This window comes from Oncorhynchus mykiss, chromosome 17 (assembly GCF_013265735.2).
Source record: "Oncorhynchus mykiss isolate Arlee chromosome 17, USDA_OmykA_1.1, whole genome shotgun sequence".
Lineage (NCBI taxonomy): Eukaryota > Metazoa > Chordata > Actinopteri > Salmoniformes > Salmonidae > Oncorhynchus > Oncorhynchus mykiss.
The window spans coordinates 81,586,493-81,602,520 of NC_048581.1; the positions used below are offsets into that span (position 1 = coordinate 81,586,493).

The following is a 16,028-nucleotide window of genomic DNA, read 5'->3' on the forward strand; positions in this document are numbered from 1 at the left end:
GAAACCTGGCGGCAACGGAGGAAATCCTCGATCAGCGCACGGTCCAGCACGTCCCGAGAGGGAACCCAACTCCTCTCCTCAGGACCGTACCCCTCCCAATCTACGAGGTACTGGTGACCACGGCCCCGAGGACGCATGTCCAAAATTCTACGGACCCTGTAGATGGGTGCGCCCTCGACAAGGATGGGGGGGGGGGGGGGGGAAGACGAGCGGGGGCGCGAAGGACTGGCTTGATGCAGGAGACATGGAAGACCGGGTGGACGCGACGAAGGTATCGCGGAAGAAGAAGTCGAACTGCGACAGGATTAATGACCCGAGAAATACGGAACGGACCAATGAACCGCGGGGTCAACTTGCGAGAAGCCGTCTTAAGGGGAAGGTTCTGAGTGGAGAGCCAAACTCTCTGACCGCGACAATATCTAGGACTCTTAGTTCTACGCTTATTAGCAGCCCTCACAGTCTGCGTCCTATAACGGCAAAGTGCAGACCTGACCCTCTTCCAGGTGCGCTCGCAACGTTGGACAAAAGCCTGAGCGGAGGGGACGCTGGACTCGGCGAACTGAGATGAGAACAGCGGAGGCTGGTACCCGAGGCTACTCTGAAAAGGAGATAGCCCGGTCGCAGACGAAGGAAGCGAGTTGTGGGCGTATTCTGCCCAGGGGAGCTGTTCTGACCAAGACGCAGGGTTACGAAAAGAAAGACTGCGTAAGATGCGACCAATAGTCTGATTGGCCCGTTCTGCTTGACCGTTAGACTGGGGGTGAAAGCCGGAAGAGAGGCTGACGGAAGCCCCAATCAAACGGCAAAACTCCCTCCAAAATTGAGACGTGAATTGCGGACCTCTGTCCGAAACGACGTCTGACGGAAGGCCATGAATTCTGAAAACATTCTCGATGATGATTTGTGCCGTCTCTTTAGCAGAAGGAAGCTTAGCAAGGGGAATGAAATGAGCCGCCTTAGAGAACCTATCGACAACCGTAAGAATAACAGTCTTCCCCGCTGACGAAGGCAGTCCGGTGACAAAATCTAAGGCGATGTGAGACCACGGTCGAGAGGGAATGGGAAGCGGCCTGAGACGGCCGGCAGGAGGGGAGTTACCGGACTTAGTCTGCGCGCAGACCGAACAAGCAGCCACGAAACGACGCGTGTCATGCTCCCGGGTGGGCCACCAAAAACGCTGGCGAATGGAAGCAAGCGTACCCCGAACGCCAGGGTGGCCGGCTAACTTGGCAGAGTGAGCCCACTGAAGAACGGCCAGACAAGTAGGAACGGGAACGAAAAGAAGGTTCCTAGGACAAGCGCGCGGCGACGGAGTGTGAGTGAGCGCTTGCTTTACCTGCCTCTCAATTCCCCAGACAGTCAACCCGACAACACGCCCCTCAGGGAGAATCCCCTCGGGGTCAGTGGAGGCTACTGAAGAACTGAAGAGACGAGATAAAGCATCAGGCTTGGTGTTCTTAGAGCCCGGACGATAAGAAATCACGAACTCGAAACGAGCGAAAAACATCGCCCAACGCGCCTGACGCGCATTAAGTCGTTTGGCAGAACGGATGTACTCAAGGTTCCTATGGTCAGTCCAAACGACAAAAGGAACGGTCGCCCCCTCCAACCACTGTCGCCATTCGCCTAGGGCTAACCGGATGGCGAGCAGTTCGCGGTTTCCCACATCATAGTTACGTTCCGACGGGGACAGGCGATGAGAAAAATACGCGCATGGGTGGACCTTGTCGTCAGAGAGGGAGCGCTGAGAAAGAATGGCTCCCACGCCCACCTCTGACGCGTCAACCTCGACAACGAACTGTCTAGAGACGTCAGGTGTAACAAGGATAGGAGCGGATGTAAAACGATTCTTGAGGAGATCAAAAGCTCCCTGGGCGGAAACGGACCACTTAAAGCACGTCTTGACAGAAGTAAGGGCTGTGAGAGGAGCTGCCACCTGACCGAAATTACGGATGAAACGACGATAGAAGTTTGCGAAGCCGAGAAAGCGCTGCAGCTCGACGCGTGACTTAGGGACGGGCCAATCAATGACAGCTTGGACCTTAGCGGGATCCATCTTAATGCCTTCAGCGGAAATAACAGAACCGAGAAATGTGACGGAGGAGGCATGAAAAGTGCATTTCTCAGCCTTCACAAAAAGACAATTCTCTAAAAGGCGCTGGAGGACACGTCGAACGTGCTGAACATGAATCTGGAGTGACGGTGAAAAAATCAGGATATCGTCAAGGTAAACGAAAACAAAGATGTTCAGCATGTCTCTCAGGACATCATTGACTAATGCCTGAAAGACAGCTGGAGCGTTAGCGAGGCCGAAAGGAAGAACCCGGTATTCAAAGTGCCCTAACGGAGTGTTAAACGCCGTCTTCCACTCGTCCCCCTCCCTGATGCGCACGAGATGGTAAGCGTTACGAAGGTCCAACTTAGTGAAAAACCTGGCTCCCTGCAGGATCTCGAAGGCTGAAGACATAAGAGGAAGCGGATAACGATTCTTCACTGTTATGTCATTCAGCCCTCGATAATCTATGCAGGGGCGCAGAGACCCGTCCTTCTTCTTGACAAAAAAAAACCCCGCTCCGGCGGGAGAGGAGGAGGGGACTATGGTACCGGCGTCAAGAGCTACAGACAAATAATCTTCGAGAGCCTTACGTTCGGGAGCCGACAGAGAGTATAGTCTACCCCGGGGGGGGGTGGTTCCCGGAAGGAGATCAATACTACAATCATACGACCGGTGTGGAGGAAGAGAGGTGGCCCTGGACCGACTGAACACCGTGCGCAGATCGTGATATTCCTCCGGCACCCCTGTCAAATCACCAGGCTCCTCCTGTGAAGAAGAGACAGAGGAAACAGGAGGGATAGCAGACATTAAACATTTCACATGACAAGAGACGTTCCAGGAGAGGATAGAATTACTAGACCAATTAATGGAAGGATTATGACAAACTAGCCAGGGATGGCCCAAAACAACAGGTGTAAAAGGTGAACGAAAAATTAAAAAAGAAATGGTTTCACTATGATTACCAGAAACAGTGAGGGTTAAAGGTAGCGTCTCACGCTGAATCCTGGGGAGAGGACTACCATCCAGGGCGAACAAGGCCGTGGGCTCCTTTAACTGTCTGAGAGGAATGTCATGTTCCCGAGCCCAGGTCTCGTCCATAAAACAGCCCTCCGCCCCAGAGTCTATTAAGGCACTGCAGGAAGCTGACGAACCGGTCCAGCGTAGATGGACCGACAAGGTAGTGCAGGATCTTGAAGGATTGACAGGAGTAGTAGCGCTCACCAGTAGCCCTCCGCTTACTGACGAGCTCTGGCCTTTTACTGGACATGAAGTGACAAAATGACCAGCGGAACCGCAATAGAGACAGAGGCGGTTGGTGATTCTCCGTTCCCTCTCCTTAGTCGAGATGCGGATACCTCCCAGCTGCATGGGCTCAGCACCCGAGCCGGCAGAGGAAGATGGTAGTGATGCAGAGAGGGAGGCGACGGAGAGCGCAAGCTCCTTTTCACGAGCTCGGTGACGAAGATCAACCCGTCGCTCAATGCGAATAGCGAGTTCAATCAAGGAATCCACGCTGGAAGGAACCTCCCGGGAGAGAATCTCATCCTTTACCTCTGCGCGGAAACCCTCCAGAAGACGAGCGAGCAAGGCCGGCTCGTTCCAGCCACTGGAGACAGCAAGAGTGCGAAACTCAATAGAGTAGTCTGTTATGGATCGATTGCCTTGACATAGGGAAGACAGGGCCCTGGAAGCCTCCTCCCCAAAAACAGATCGATCAAAAACCCGTATCATCTCCTTCTTAAAGTCTTGATACTGGTTAGTACACTCAGCCCTTGCCTCCCAGATTGCCGTGCCCCACTCACGAGCCCGTCCAATAAGGAGAGATATGACGTAGGCGACACGAGCAGTGCTCCTGGAGTAAGTGTTGGGCTGGAGAGAAAACACAATATCACACTGGGTGAGGAACGAGCGGCATTCAGTGGGCTCCCCAGAGTAACACGGCGGGTTATTGATTCTGGGCTCCGGAGATTCGAAAGCCCTGGAAGTGGCCGGTGGATCGAGGCGGAGATGGTGAACCTGTTCTGTGAGGTTGGAGACTTGGGTGGCCAGGGTCTCAACGGCATGTCGAGCAGCAGACACTTCCTGCTCGTGTCTGCCTAGCATCGCTCCCTGGATCCCGACGGCTGAGTGGAGAGGATCCGAAGTCGCTGGGTCCATTCTTGGTCGGATTCTTCTGTTATGGTGAGTGAATGAGGACCCAAAAGCGAACTAACTTAAACAGAGCTTCTTTAATAACCAAACATAGGTAGGCTCAGATAGACCGGCAGATTCCGACAGGACAGGACAAGGTTACAGCAAACATGACGATAGTCTGGCTCAGGCATGAAACACAACAAACAAGAATCCGACAAGGACAGGAACAGAAACAGAGAGAGATATAGGGACCTAATCAGAGGGAAAAAGGGAACAGGTGGGAAACGGGGTGAATGGGTAGTTAGAGGAGACAAGGAACAGCTGGGGGAAAGCGGGGGAGAAAAGGTAACCTAACAACGACCAGCAGAGGGAGACAGGGTGAAGGGAAAGGACAGAGACAAGACACAACATGACAGTACATGACAGTGAGCAAGACAAAGGAGCTGATCGCGGACTACAGGAGAAAAAGCAGGCCGAACAGGCCACTATTAACTTAGACAGTTCTGTAGTGGAGCTGTAACGATGTTCATCCGAGGAAGAAGGAGTAGCCCAAAGCGCAGCGTGGTACGTGTTCATATTTCCTTTAATTAACTGAACACTAAATACAAAAGAACAAGAGAATAAATGAAAACCGAAATAGTCCCGTATGGTGCAAACACTGAAACGGAAAACAACTACCCACAACCCAAAGTGGGAAAACAGGCTGCCTAAGTATGGTTCTAAATCAGAGACAACAATAGAGAGCTGCCTCTGATTGGGAACCAACCCAGGCCAAACACAGAAATACAAAACATAGAACAAAAACATAGAATGCCCACCCCAACTCACGCCCTGACCAAACCAAAAAAAGAGACATAAAAAAAGGAACTAAGGTCAGAACGTGACAGGAGCTGGTCGAGAGTTTCTAGTTCCTTGGTGTCCACCAACAAACTATCATGGTCCAAATACACCAAGACAGTCGTGAAGAGGGCACAACAACACCTTTCCCCCTCAGGAGGCTGAAAAGATTTGGCTTGGGTCCCCAGATCCTCAAAAAGTTCTACAGCTGCACCATCAAGAGTATCCTGACCGGTTGCATCACCGCCTGATATGGTAACTGCTCGGCATCCGACCATAAGGCGCTACAGAGTGTAGTGCGTACGGCCCAGTACATCACTGGGGCCAAGCTACCTGCCATCCAGGACCTATATACTAGGCAGTGTCAGAGGAAAGACCAAAAAATTGTCAAAGACTCCTGTCACCCAAGTCATAGACTGTTTTCTCTAGGGGTGAAGTTACTATGCATAGTCACTTTACCCCTGCATACATGTACAAATTAACTTGATTAACCTGTACCCCGCACATTAACTCGGTACTGGTACCCCCTGTATATAGCCTCGTTATTGTGTTACTTTTTATTATTTTTTACTTTAGTTTATTTAGGGCATATTTTCTCTATTACTTGAGCTGCATTGTTGGTTAAGGGCTTGTAAGTAAGCGTTTCACGCTGTTGTATTCGGCGCAAGTGACAAATATGAATTGATTTGATGATCCTCCGCCCGAGGGAGGTGATGCCCCTTGGATAACGTCGAGACGCTGCAGAACGAAGAGGACCTCTTCCATAGCCATTCCCAGTTGAGCCAGCTGGTTGTGGTGTTGGCGAAGTAGGTTTCCCTGTTCGCTGACCATCTAGGAGAAGCCTTGATCAACTGCTGCTTCCATAATATTGAGACGTTATTCTGTAACATAGACGCTGAGAGTCAGGTGCATTTGGAGAGTTTAATAGAGCACGAACAATAAACAATACAAAAACAGAAGTAGCGTCGGGACATAGGAACAGTCTATAACGGCTGATGGGAAATAACAACAGAGTGCTATAATACGGGGAGTAATCAGGAAGGTGGTAGAGTCCAGGTGTAACTGATGAGGCGCAGGTGTGCGTAATGATGGGTAGCCAGGGCCGGTGGTTTGTAAACTGGAGACATCGAACGCAGGAGGGGAGGATCAGATGTGACAATTGCATTTTTCTTTATTTTGTCAATTGTGTATATGCAGGGCTCCCTTGTAAAATAGACCTTTGTCTATGACTCCCATTCAAATAAAGGTAAAATGAATCAATATTATATTCACCCATTTTTTTTTTCCATATGAAAAGTGTAATTCTGAAGTGCATATGACAGTTTGACAGCAGGCTCTGGTGATATATATGACAAAGAATCACCTTGAAATAGAAAATGCAAGTCTATGGTTCAAATGACTGTATATCCCAGCTCCTACATCGGCTGAAAACATGCCCACCTAGGAAAGCCAACATTATCCTTAAAGGCCCAGTGCAGTCAACATTCATCTTTTCTGTGTTTTATATCATATTATACAACATCTGTTGAAACTAACACTGTACAATTCTGATTTTTTTTATCTGTGTTAATTTATGACAGTTGTTGGTTGAAAATACAATCTACACAGCACCTTCTAATCAGCAGGTTTGCATGGGCTGGAGTTTCTGATTTCCATGGTGACATCACCATGCTGTAAATTGGTTAATAGACCAATAAAAAAGAGAGTTCCAAACATTTCTGCCAATAACAGCTAGTTTTCAGTTTTCCCCTTCCCACTCAGATCCAGGCAGTCCTTGCAAAATTCTTCCTTGAGATTTTAATGGAAATCTTTTATAGTAAGGCAGCAAATTTTTACCCAGAAATTATTAGAAATGTACATAAAAACGGCTGCATTGGGGGCCTTTAAATATCTCTGCCTGCCTGCCAGCCTGCCTGCCAGCCTGCCTGCCAGCCTGCCTGCCAGCCAGCCTGCCTGCCTGCCTGCCTGCCTGCCTGCCTGCCTGCCTGCCAGCCAGCCTGCCTGCCTGCCTGCCTGCCTGCCTGCCTGCCTGCCAGCCTGCCTGCCTGCCTGCCAGCCTGCCTGCCAGCCTGCCTACCTGCCAGCCTGCCTGCCAGCCTGCCTACCTGCCAGCCTGCCTGCCAGCCTGCCTACCTGCCAGCCTGCCTGCCTGCCAGCCTGCCTGCCTGCCTATCGGTATACAGAGAACTCTTGCGCTTCCATCTGACCCACTTACATTTGGCAATGGGATAAGAGAACAGGCTTGGGTCGGGGCCTGCTTTTGAACAAATCTGAGTAGTCTTGGATGTAACTTCAAACATCAGCAAGGAAACAAAGCAGTCAAAAAACAACAAAGAAACAAACAAACAGCCTGTGAAGAAAAACTGAGCCGTGGAGGTGGATGTTCAGGGTGATTCCAGAGGTTATGTGTGTCTGTGTTTGGGGTGGAGTTGGGGGTGAGGGAGGAAGGGGGGTGTGTGACACAGTGGGCCCAGAGCCATCTATCACGGCCTGGTGTTTGACTCACCAAACGCCTGTACTTGAGCTGCCTTCTCCATTATTCATTGTGTGGAGGGCCTGGGCGAGGCAGACTTTTTATTTTACTTTAGCCAGGTTAATAATGTATACCCCCTCTCTCTCACACAGACAGACGGACGGACGGACGGACGGACGGACGGACGGACGGACGGACGGACGGACGGACGGACGGACGGACGGACGGACGGACGGACAGACAGACAGACAGACAGACAGACAGACAGACAGACAGACAGACAGACAGACAGACAGACAGACAGACAGACAGACAGACAGACAGACAGACAGACAGACGGACGGACGGACGGAGGGACGGACGGACGGACGGACAGACAGACAGACAGACAGACTGGCAGACAGACTGGCAGACAGACTGGCAGGCAGCAGACAGGCAGGCAGCAGACAGGCAGTCAGAGAGGCAGGCAGGCAGCCTGGTGTGCAGGTGACTGCTACATTACAGTAGGGCTAGACAGAAGCTCAGTTTGTTTGATTTGTGGAAGTAGGTTTTATTTCAGTTTGTTCGATTTAGTCTCCTGTACATTGTGTAATTTACAGATGGTCCCTAACTAGCCCCATAGGGATATCCAAAGTCAACCCAATTTACCACAGGCATTACGATTGGGTCGCGTGCAGCTTCACTTCGAATTGATAATTACTTGTGTGCTGCCAGATGTGGGCAGGATTGAAACAAACCTTAATTGACTTTGTTATGCAGTCAAGAACACAAGTCTCACAAAAAAACATTGTTGACTTGACTTTATTACAAAAATGATCCTATTTACTCTTTGTAGCATCATATCGATGCCACATAGGCTCTTTTCTAAATGAGAAGTTTGTTTTTAAGCAGTAGGTTTTTGTTCAGTGGTCTAATTAAACTTTGCATTTTTTGGGGTTCTGTAAAAATCTACATGCTCCTAAAAAGATAGATACTTACTTCGTTTTCAGAATAAGAAGTGTGTGTGGGTAGTAGCATTCATTCAATGCTTTGTTTTCTATATGTGCTAATGTGTGTTTTTACGATGTTAAATTGGTAATACATTATTTTGTAATAGTCCCCCTATAAATCAACAAACTATCAATAGACTATCAGTGGCTCACCATCTCTCCATATTGATCCAAGTCCTATTTATGGCTGATAACAAATGACGGTGTCACATCACATCACGACAGATTCACAATAACAAATCACCTCCACAAAGCCCCCAGGGCATCTCTCAAACGACCTTAGCAGCTCTCCATTCTCCCCATGTCAAAGAGCAGACACAGAGCCTCACACTGGCCAGGCAAGACCAGACCAGGGGTTAGAATCCTTCCGGTAATGTCACCAGTCATGCCCTCACCCCTGCTTTCACATCATATCAATCAACACACATCACACATAACAAGCGTCACAGAGCAATTTCACAGGACAAGTGTTGTGATGTAATAGAGAATTAGTTGGATGTCTGTGATGAGAAGCTGGGTAAGATTGCAAAATAACAGGCCTACAAAGGGCTTACTGTGTTTGGACTAAGGATGTAACAAATGGAGAACATTTCTTAACGTTTAAACTGCCATTTTTTTTATGTTTTTCTTTCAAAATTATAATAAAAATCATAAAATTCCACATCAATTCACATTGCAGAATAATATTCCTATTAAGGGTATATGACCACTAGGGCCGGGCAATGAAGTTCTATCTACCGCGACCCTTTACAGACACAGAACGCAGCTACAGTAACGCGGATAATTTAACTTTTCAGACAACTAAAAAAAGGGCGTCTGTCTCTTTGTTCTATTGTTTCCCTGACAACAATAAACATTGCTGATTTATGTGCTGCTGTGTTGTTTAAGCAGTTTGTTTTATGGTAGGATAGCTAGATGTGCTTTCGTTCTATTAAATGTCTTGATAAGTAGCAATATTTAACTAACTTGAAATTACTTTTTTAGGAAAGAGTGGTCTGTGCTCAGGCAGCAGGCAGGCTAGGTTTGAGAGTTCAGGTTGCCAAGTGATGGAAGTTAGGAATTACTTTACAGACAAGTAAAATGCCATTCATGTCTCCAGAGAGGGTGTCTGCGTACAGCTGTAGTGTAGCCTACCCTAAAAACCCATTCATCCCAGCTAGCACAGTGGAACTGGACCGATTCCAGCTGATAGTAGTGGCACTCGGCTGAGAGTCAGACTCGGCCAACGTCATGTGGCCCGAGTCTGGGTCGCCTTCGGCAGTATTACTTATGGCTAGGATGTGGGGATTGAGCTCTGGACCATTCCGGTGAGAGTTATCGGCCCAAATATATTACTTGCGGCTCAGGCCGATTGGGGCTAACTTTACTCTCTGGCAGAAGATTACACGGGCTGCTTTATATAAATAACATTTCATTATTTATTTTTCCACATTTTTTCATTGTTTCTGTGATAAAAATATACAATTAACATTTAAATGAAATTCTTTAAGAATCCTGTGTAGTATTTAAGTATTTTGATACTTTGTCAAGGCATTTGATAAGCATTAAAAACTTTGTGGAAGGAACTTCCCGAGTGGCGTAACAGTGCAAACTGCGTTTCTACAGATGCTGGTTCAAGACCCATCAGGCGACGCACAATTGGCCCAGTGTCATCCGAGTTAGGGGAGGTTTTGGCCGGCCGGTGTGTCCTTGTCCCATCGCGCTGAAGTAACTCCTGTGGCGGGCTAGGCGATTGCACAGTGACACGGTCACCAGGTGCATGGTGTTTCCTCCAAGACATGTTTCTTTGTGGGTGGGTATAATTTGCAATGTATAATAGTAATATTTAAAATGACTAAATTGGGTAATTTTGTATACATTTATTTACACTTACATCGGGCCGCTTCTGGGAGGATTCTGCTAAGATGAATTCTGGTAAACGGAAACGGCTCTATGTACTTGGGCCGATTCTGGGCAGTCATTCATTTTGATTCCGGGCCGAGTCCGACACCCGATTCCGTGCCGATACAATCAGTTCTGTCCCCCGGGAAGCGGGCCGCTTCTGGGCCGATTTCTCATTGCTAGCTGGGATGCTTGCTCTGGAAATGCGATCAGGAGGGTCCTTACGGAGGGTTTGACACAATCTCGGAGGGTTTGACACAATCACGGAGGGTTTGACACAATCACAGAGCTTGCGGAGGCCAAATCGAGCTCCATACTGCATCGCTGTGCTTCTCCCAAATGTTTTAACAATGTGGAGGGCTCTGTATAGCTCTGCATTGACTTGATTGGTTGACGGTAGGTTGGGACGAGAGGTCCTGTATAAACACAAACTCACTTCCTTGACAACTTTCGACACAACAGCTCTGCTCTGCTCTATGTACAGCCACTGCAGATTTCAGATTGATCATGCAGAGCCTTTAACAGCCAAGCATACACACAGTAGCCGAGGCGCTTTCAAGGGGCCACCTACCATTATATTATAGGGTAATCGATACAGGCTATACCGGTAGCCTACTGTAATTTCATATTATGAGTGAAAAACATCCTCACCCACTCAGAAACAAAGAGGAGCCTACTCTGTGCTCGCAAGACTGGCCCGAAGATACTTCTGTACTACGGAGACATCAGTCCCATGAATTGTCTAAACTAGGATATTCTGCATGCATCAGACCGAATACAGACCGAAGACTGAATACACACCCGTGTCATTAACTAAGAGAAAGAGCAGGCAGGCAGGCCAGCTGGAGGGAGAGAGAGGAGGGGCAGGCAGAACCATGTGGATATGTCTTGCTAATCTAATCTGCATCTTCCAATGTCTTGTCTTGCATGCCTCACATATTCACCAAAGTAGCCTAAAGTTTTCCTCCTCCTCTCTGGTTTAATTTAAATTACACAACTTTCCCCAGGCCTTTATAGCCATATAGTCTGGTTAGGCTATAACATGGCTATAACATGGGAAATCATGTTTTGTGATAACGGCACTGTGATTTTAATTGTTTTCTCGTTTAGGGATTTTTCTTAACGTTAAGCATACCAACCTCGTTTAAATATTGTAATGTTTAAACTGTTCACACCCCTAGTTTGGACTAAGATAATGAAGAAGGGTGCTTGGGACCCATGTTGATCTTCTGTATTGTACGTCCACTGTGATGGACGTTCTTACTCATTGTAAGCCTTGCCACACATGACGTTACATGGTTGAGCCTTCAATGCTAGTGCAGATACTATGTCAAACCTACTGTGTCATCCAATCCCTATTGGTGACAAGCAAAGAACAACATGGAAATAACAACATCATTTTGTTTATCAGGGGTAGGCAATTGTTTGTTTGTGTTTGTTTTTTGTTTGTTTGTCCATGAAGCTTTGAATCAGGGCTTAGTTTGAGCCTGACCAGTCAAATGTGCTCTTTTATCCCAGCTTCCTGATGAGTCTCACTGACTTATGTTCCCCTTTTCCAGCACCCGTGAACAGAAAACTACAGCCTAATCTATTTTTAAATGTTAGATGTTGGTGTGTGATGTCTGTTAGAAAGTGAGACTCTACATGTATCTCAGTCTATGCCGCTCTGACATAGCTCGTCCATATATTTATATATTCTTAATACCATTCCATTACTTAGATGTGTGTGTATTAGGTATGCGTTGTGAAATTGTTAGATATTACTTGTTAGACATTGCTGCACTGTTGGAGCTAGAAACACAAGCATTTCGCTACACCCGTAATAACATCTGCTAAACACGTGCATGTGACCAATAACATTTGATTTGATTTGGATTAAGGCATATCTTGGAACAGTGTGCACTGGAGTACTGACACATCCTGTCGCCTGGCTCCGAGCCCTAGGCTCCGCGCTGCTTTTCAGGCCAAGACCATGGAGCCTCCGCCACTCACTAATTGAATGACACTAATATGTGCCAATACACAAATAGGAACACCTATGAATGTGTGTGATAATGAGACCCACTTATACTTCTTCACACTAAATATGTTAGCATGTTGTACTTAAAGGGGACTGTTACTATGACCATGTTAACAGTAAAGAGAGGACAACTAACAGAACTGTTACTATGACCATGTTAACAGTAAAGAGAGGACAACTAACAGAACTGTTACAATGACCATGTTAACAGTAAAGAGAGGACAACTAACAGAACTGTTACTATGACCATGTTAACAGTAAAGAGAGGACAACTAACAGAACTGTTACTATGACCATGTTAACAGTAAAGAGAGGACACCTAACAGAACTGTTACAATGACCATGTTAACAGTAAAGAGAGGACAACTACCCAGTTAGCAGTGAGCACTCGGGAGGCCGGCGTCCCTCCAGAGTGTTCGAGCGATGTGAGACGGCTTTTTTGCCCATCTTCTTCATTCACCCCCGACATGCCGCTTTGTAAAGCGGCAGCCGTTCTCCTGCCATTCACTTGCCGTTTCCTCACACAAAACATTCAGTGGAGATAAATACAAACAATTCAACCGATCTTTAACTCCAGTGTTTTTTTATTTTATGAAAGCTAGCTAATGGCTACTATCAAGGCATCAAGACAGGTCTGAAAACTCAATGAAGCAAAGGAGGTAACAAGGATAACTTCCTGGTGAAGGCTTTTCGGCTTCTTCTGTGGTGTTTAAGATGTGCCACAACCAATATTGTACGTAGTGATTAACACTTTTCTTCAAGTGTGTGAGGAGCTTTAAGGAGGAACCGTTTGTATTGCTTCAAATACAGTATAGTATATTAAATCAATGGCAAAAATGTAGGCTATTTTTGGTCATAATCATGATATCATGAATCTACTTGAACTGTAAATGATTAGGTGTATCACTTTGAGTCATCTTCTATGATTTTAGATGCAGTTTGGCCACATGTGGTTGTATTGTGTTTATAAATTGGCAAAAAAATCGAATCATATTAAAATCACAACAAATGTAAGGTATTTATAGAAACAACAGAAACAACTTGCAGCCTCTGGCTGTCTGTGATTAGCTGGAAGGTGACAGGCCCAATTTGAGGTTAGAGAAATTCCTTGCCATTGTCTTTCAAATGAACTCATGTCTAGATGGTTTGCCTAGGGCTTATAACTGTCCTCTGAGTGGGGGATAAATGCCAGAGATGCAAAAGTGGCCTGCCAAGGGCTTATAGCGGACCTACTGTATGAGTGGAGGCTACCCACCAGAGATGCAAATCACGTTTTGAATGGCAAACTCCCCTCGCCCGCTGGCAGTAGGAAATTATAGTTTTGGCCGCAGGGAAAGCGGAAAATAGCAAGCGGGAGGAATTTTTTGCGTACTGGGAAACAGCACTGTTAATATGACCATGTTAACAGCAAATATGGCACGTCATACAGTACTTTGTAAAGACCCTTTGGATTAATATTCACAGGTTGTCATTTATTGGAGGTAGCTCTGCAGGCTAGTCATCAAATCTGATTTGAAACCTTAACACTAACCTTAACACTAACCTTAACACTAACCTTAACCACATTGCTAACTCTAATGGCTAACCCTAGCCTTAAATGAAGAACAATAATATATTGTTTTACAATAGGCCTATAGACATTTTTGACTTTGCAGCTGGGCCATCTAGCGGAAACCGCTTAGTTCTGCCTCTTGAGCAAGACTCATGACAATAAACGTCAACCTGCTACTTTTTGAAGGCCCTTTGGATTAATGTTCAGTGAAATACTTGGCTTAATAGGGTGTCAAAATGAATCATGTGCAGTATGTTTTGAAATAACATATGCTGTACCATACGTACTGTACCACCAAGCAGGGGCTGATGTCATAGACCTTCATAGTTCCAGAATGTACTGATGATGGCAACCATTTTGGTGAAGCAGGAATCCAAACTAGTCTAATTGGAATGCATAGCAATAGAGTTCTAATTCCTAATACTACAGTACAATGTATTTGACTCTGACACCCTAGGACAGGTGAGTGATGGCCATAGCAGTTGGGGATTCAAACTCAGCCTGGTGTATGCAGCCCATTTGACAGATAGATCTACACAGTATGACAGATATAGAATATAGATTTACACAGAAACAGGCAGTGTGGGTCTTACTTTGAGATGGATCTTTTGGAATAAACAACGCTCTATCTATGTTGTGTAATTAATCACTAAATCTTCTTCTGGTTTTGTAGCCCAGCAGCTAGGTCAGACTGAGTGAGGTTTTTACACACTGCCTGTGTCATAAATAGTTGCAAATCCTAGTTTAATCTGAAGTGTCCATTAATATGAACTAACACCCTGCTATCTCCCCTGTTTACAGGTCACGCGATAGTGCTGTCTGTCCTGGATCTGAAGACTTGGTGTCATCAGTCATTTCTTCCTTGACAGAAACCACTGGGTCTTCTTGGATGTGAGAACTATGTATTGAATGATTTTGGGAAGGAACCAGGGACCAGTAAGGCAACATGGAAAACTCCTGAAATTCTACTGAACGGATGCAGAGCAGAGACTTGACCTGGAAATAGCATAGAACCACCTATCCAGACAACTGGACTACTGATTACATCCAATTCCTAGCCGTTATTGTATCACCCACCAAATTCCTGTTTGTGTTTTTTCCTCCAACGGACTACTACAGTAGGAGATCCAACCTGCAAGGTATTTATTCATTAAAAAGACATACTGTGGATTACGCAAGCGAGATAACCCTTAATTCGAAACATGTGACGTGACATTTTCAAATCTTTTCCCTCTTTTAGTCACTGAGAGCTCAGTGACTCCAAAACAATGTGTCTGTGTTCGAGATGGATTTTAGATCATAAGCATTTCCATCCCTTTTTAGCTTTATGAAGCAGATGTCTCTTCTTTTTAAGGTTTTTGATTTGGACAAAAAATATGAAATGTTTTTGAGAACTTGAGACATCAAAGGAGATGGCACAGTAGAAAAACCAGTTCTAACCTCTATGTTTCAGTGTTTTGAATCAAAAGACACCATCCCACTGGGCACAGACGTCAATTCAACATCTTTTCCATGTCCGTTAAACGTAATTTCATTGATTGGACGTGGTAACAATGTTGATTTAACCCGTGTGTGTGACCAGTAGGATGGTTTCACCAAACCAATTAAAATGACATAAGCTGAGCTCCAACTGTTTTACTAACTGTTTTACTATCTGTTTTTAAAAGCCTGGTGACCAACATTGAGTAAAAGTGTCAGTATTATCTCAATAAACCTATTTCAAAAGGATAACACTGGGTGAACAAGGGTTTGGTTTTGTATCATAGTTTCAAACGCCTCTGCAACACAATAGATTTTACAACATTGCCGAGGCCACCATCGCAAGACCATCAAATACTGTAAAGCCAAAATAAAAAGCCAAGAATTTCAACACCCCTACTGTGCATATAAACCCCCACAGTACAAGCACAAAATGTAATAAAAAATATAAAATACCGTTCCATGCACTTGTTTGTGCTATATCACAGTAGCGTAGTACTGAATGTTAACGTTACTGTGAGGCAGGATATCAACAACACTAAAAGTGGTCATTCTGACATGGTCCTGTCATAGGGGTTGATGACGCATTATGAAACAGAGGTCAGAAT

The 16,028-nt window shown here is 46.0% G+C and overlaps 1 protein-coding gene across 1 annotated transcript in view; it reads left to right on the forward strand.

Moving 5' to 3' along the window:
* LOC110494696 (chemokine-like protein TAFA-2) overlaps positions 1-15,669 on the forward strand; it is a 169,974-nt gene extending 154,305 nt beyond the window's left edge. The window contains exon 5 of the mRNA XM_021569989.2: positions 14,743-15,669. Within this exon, the coding sequence (XP_021425664.1) occupies positions 14,743-14,754 (12 nt within the window). The 3' untranslated portion in view covers positions 14,755-15,669. The remainder of the gene's footprint in view (positions 1-14,742) is intronic.
* Positions 15,670-16,028: the final 359 nt, after the last annotated feature.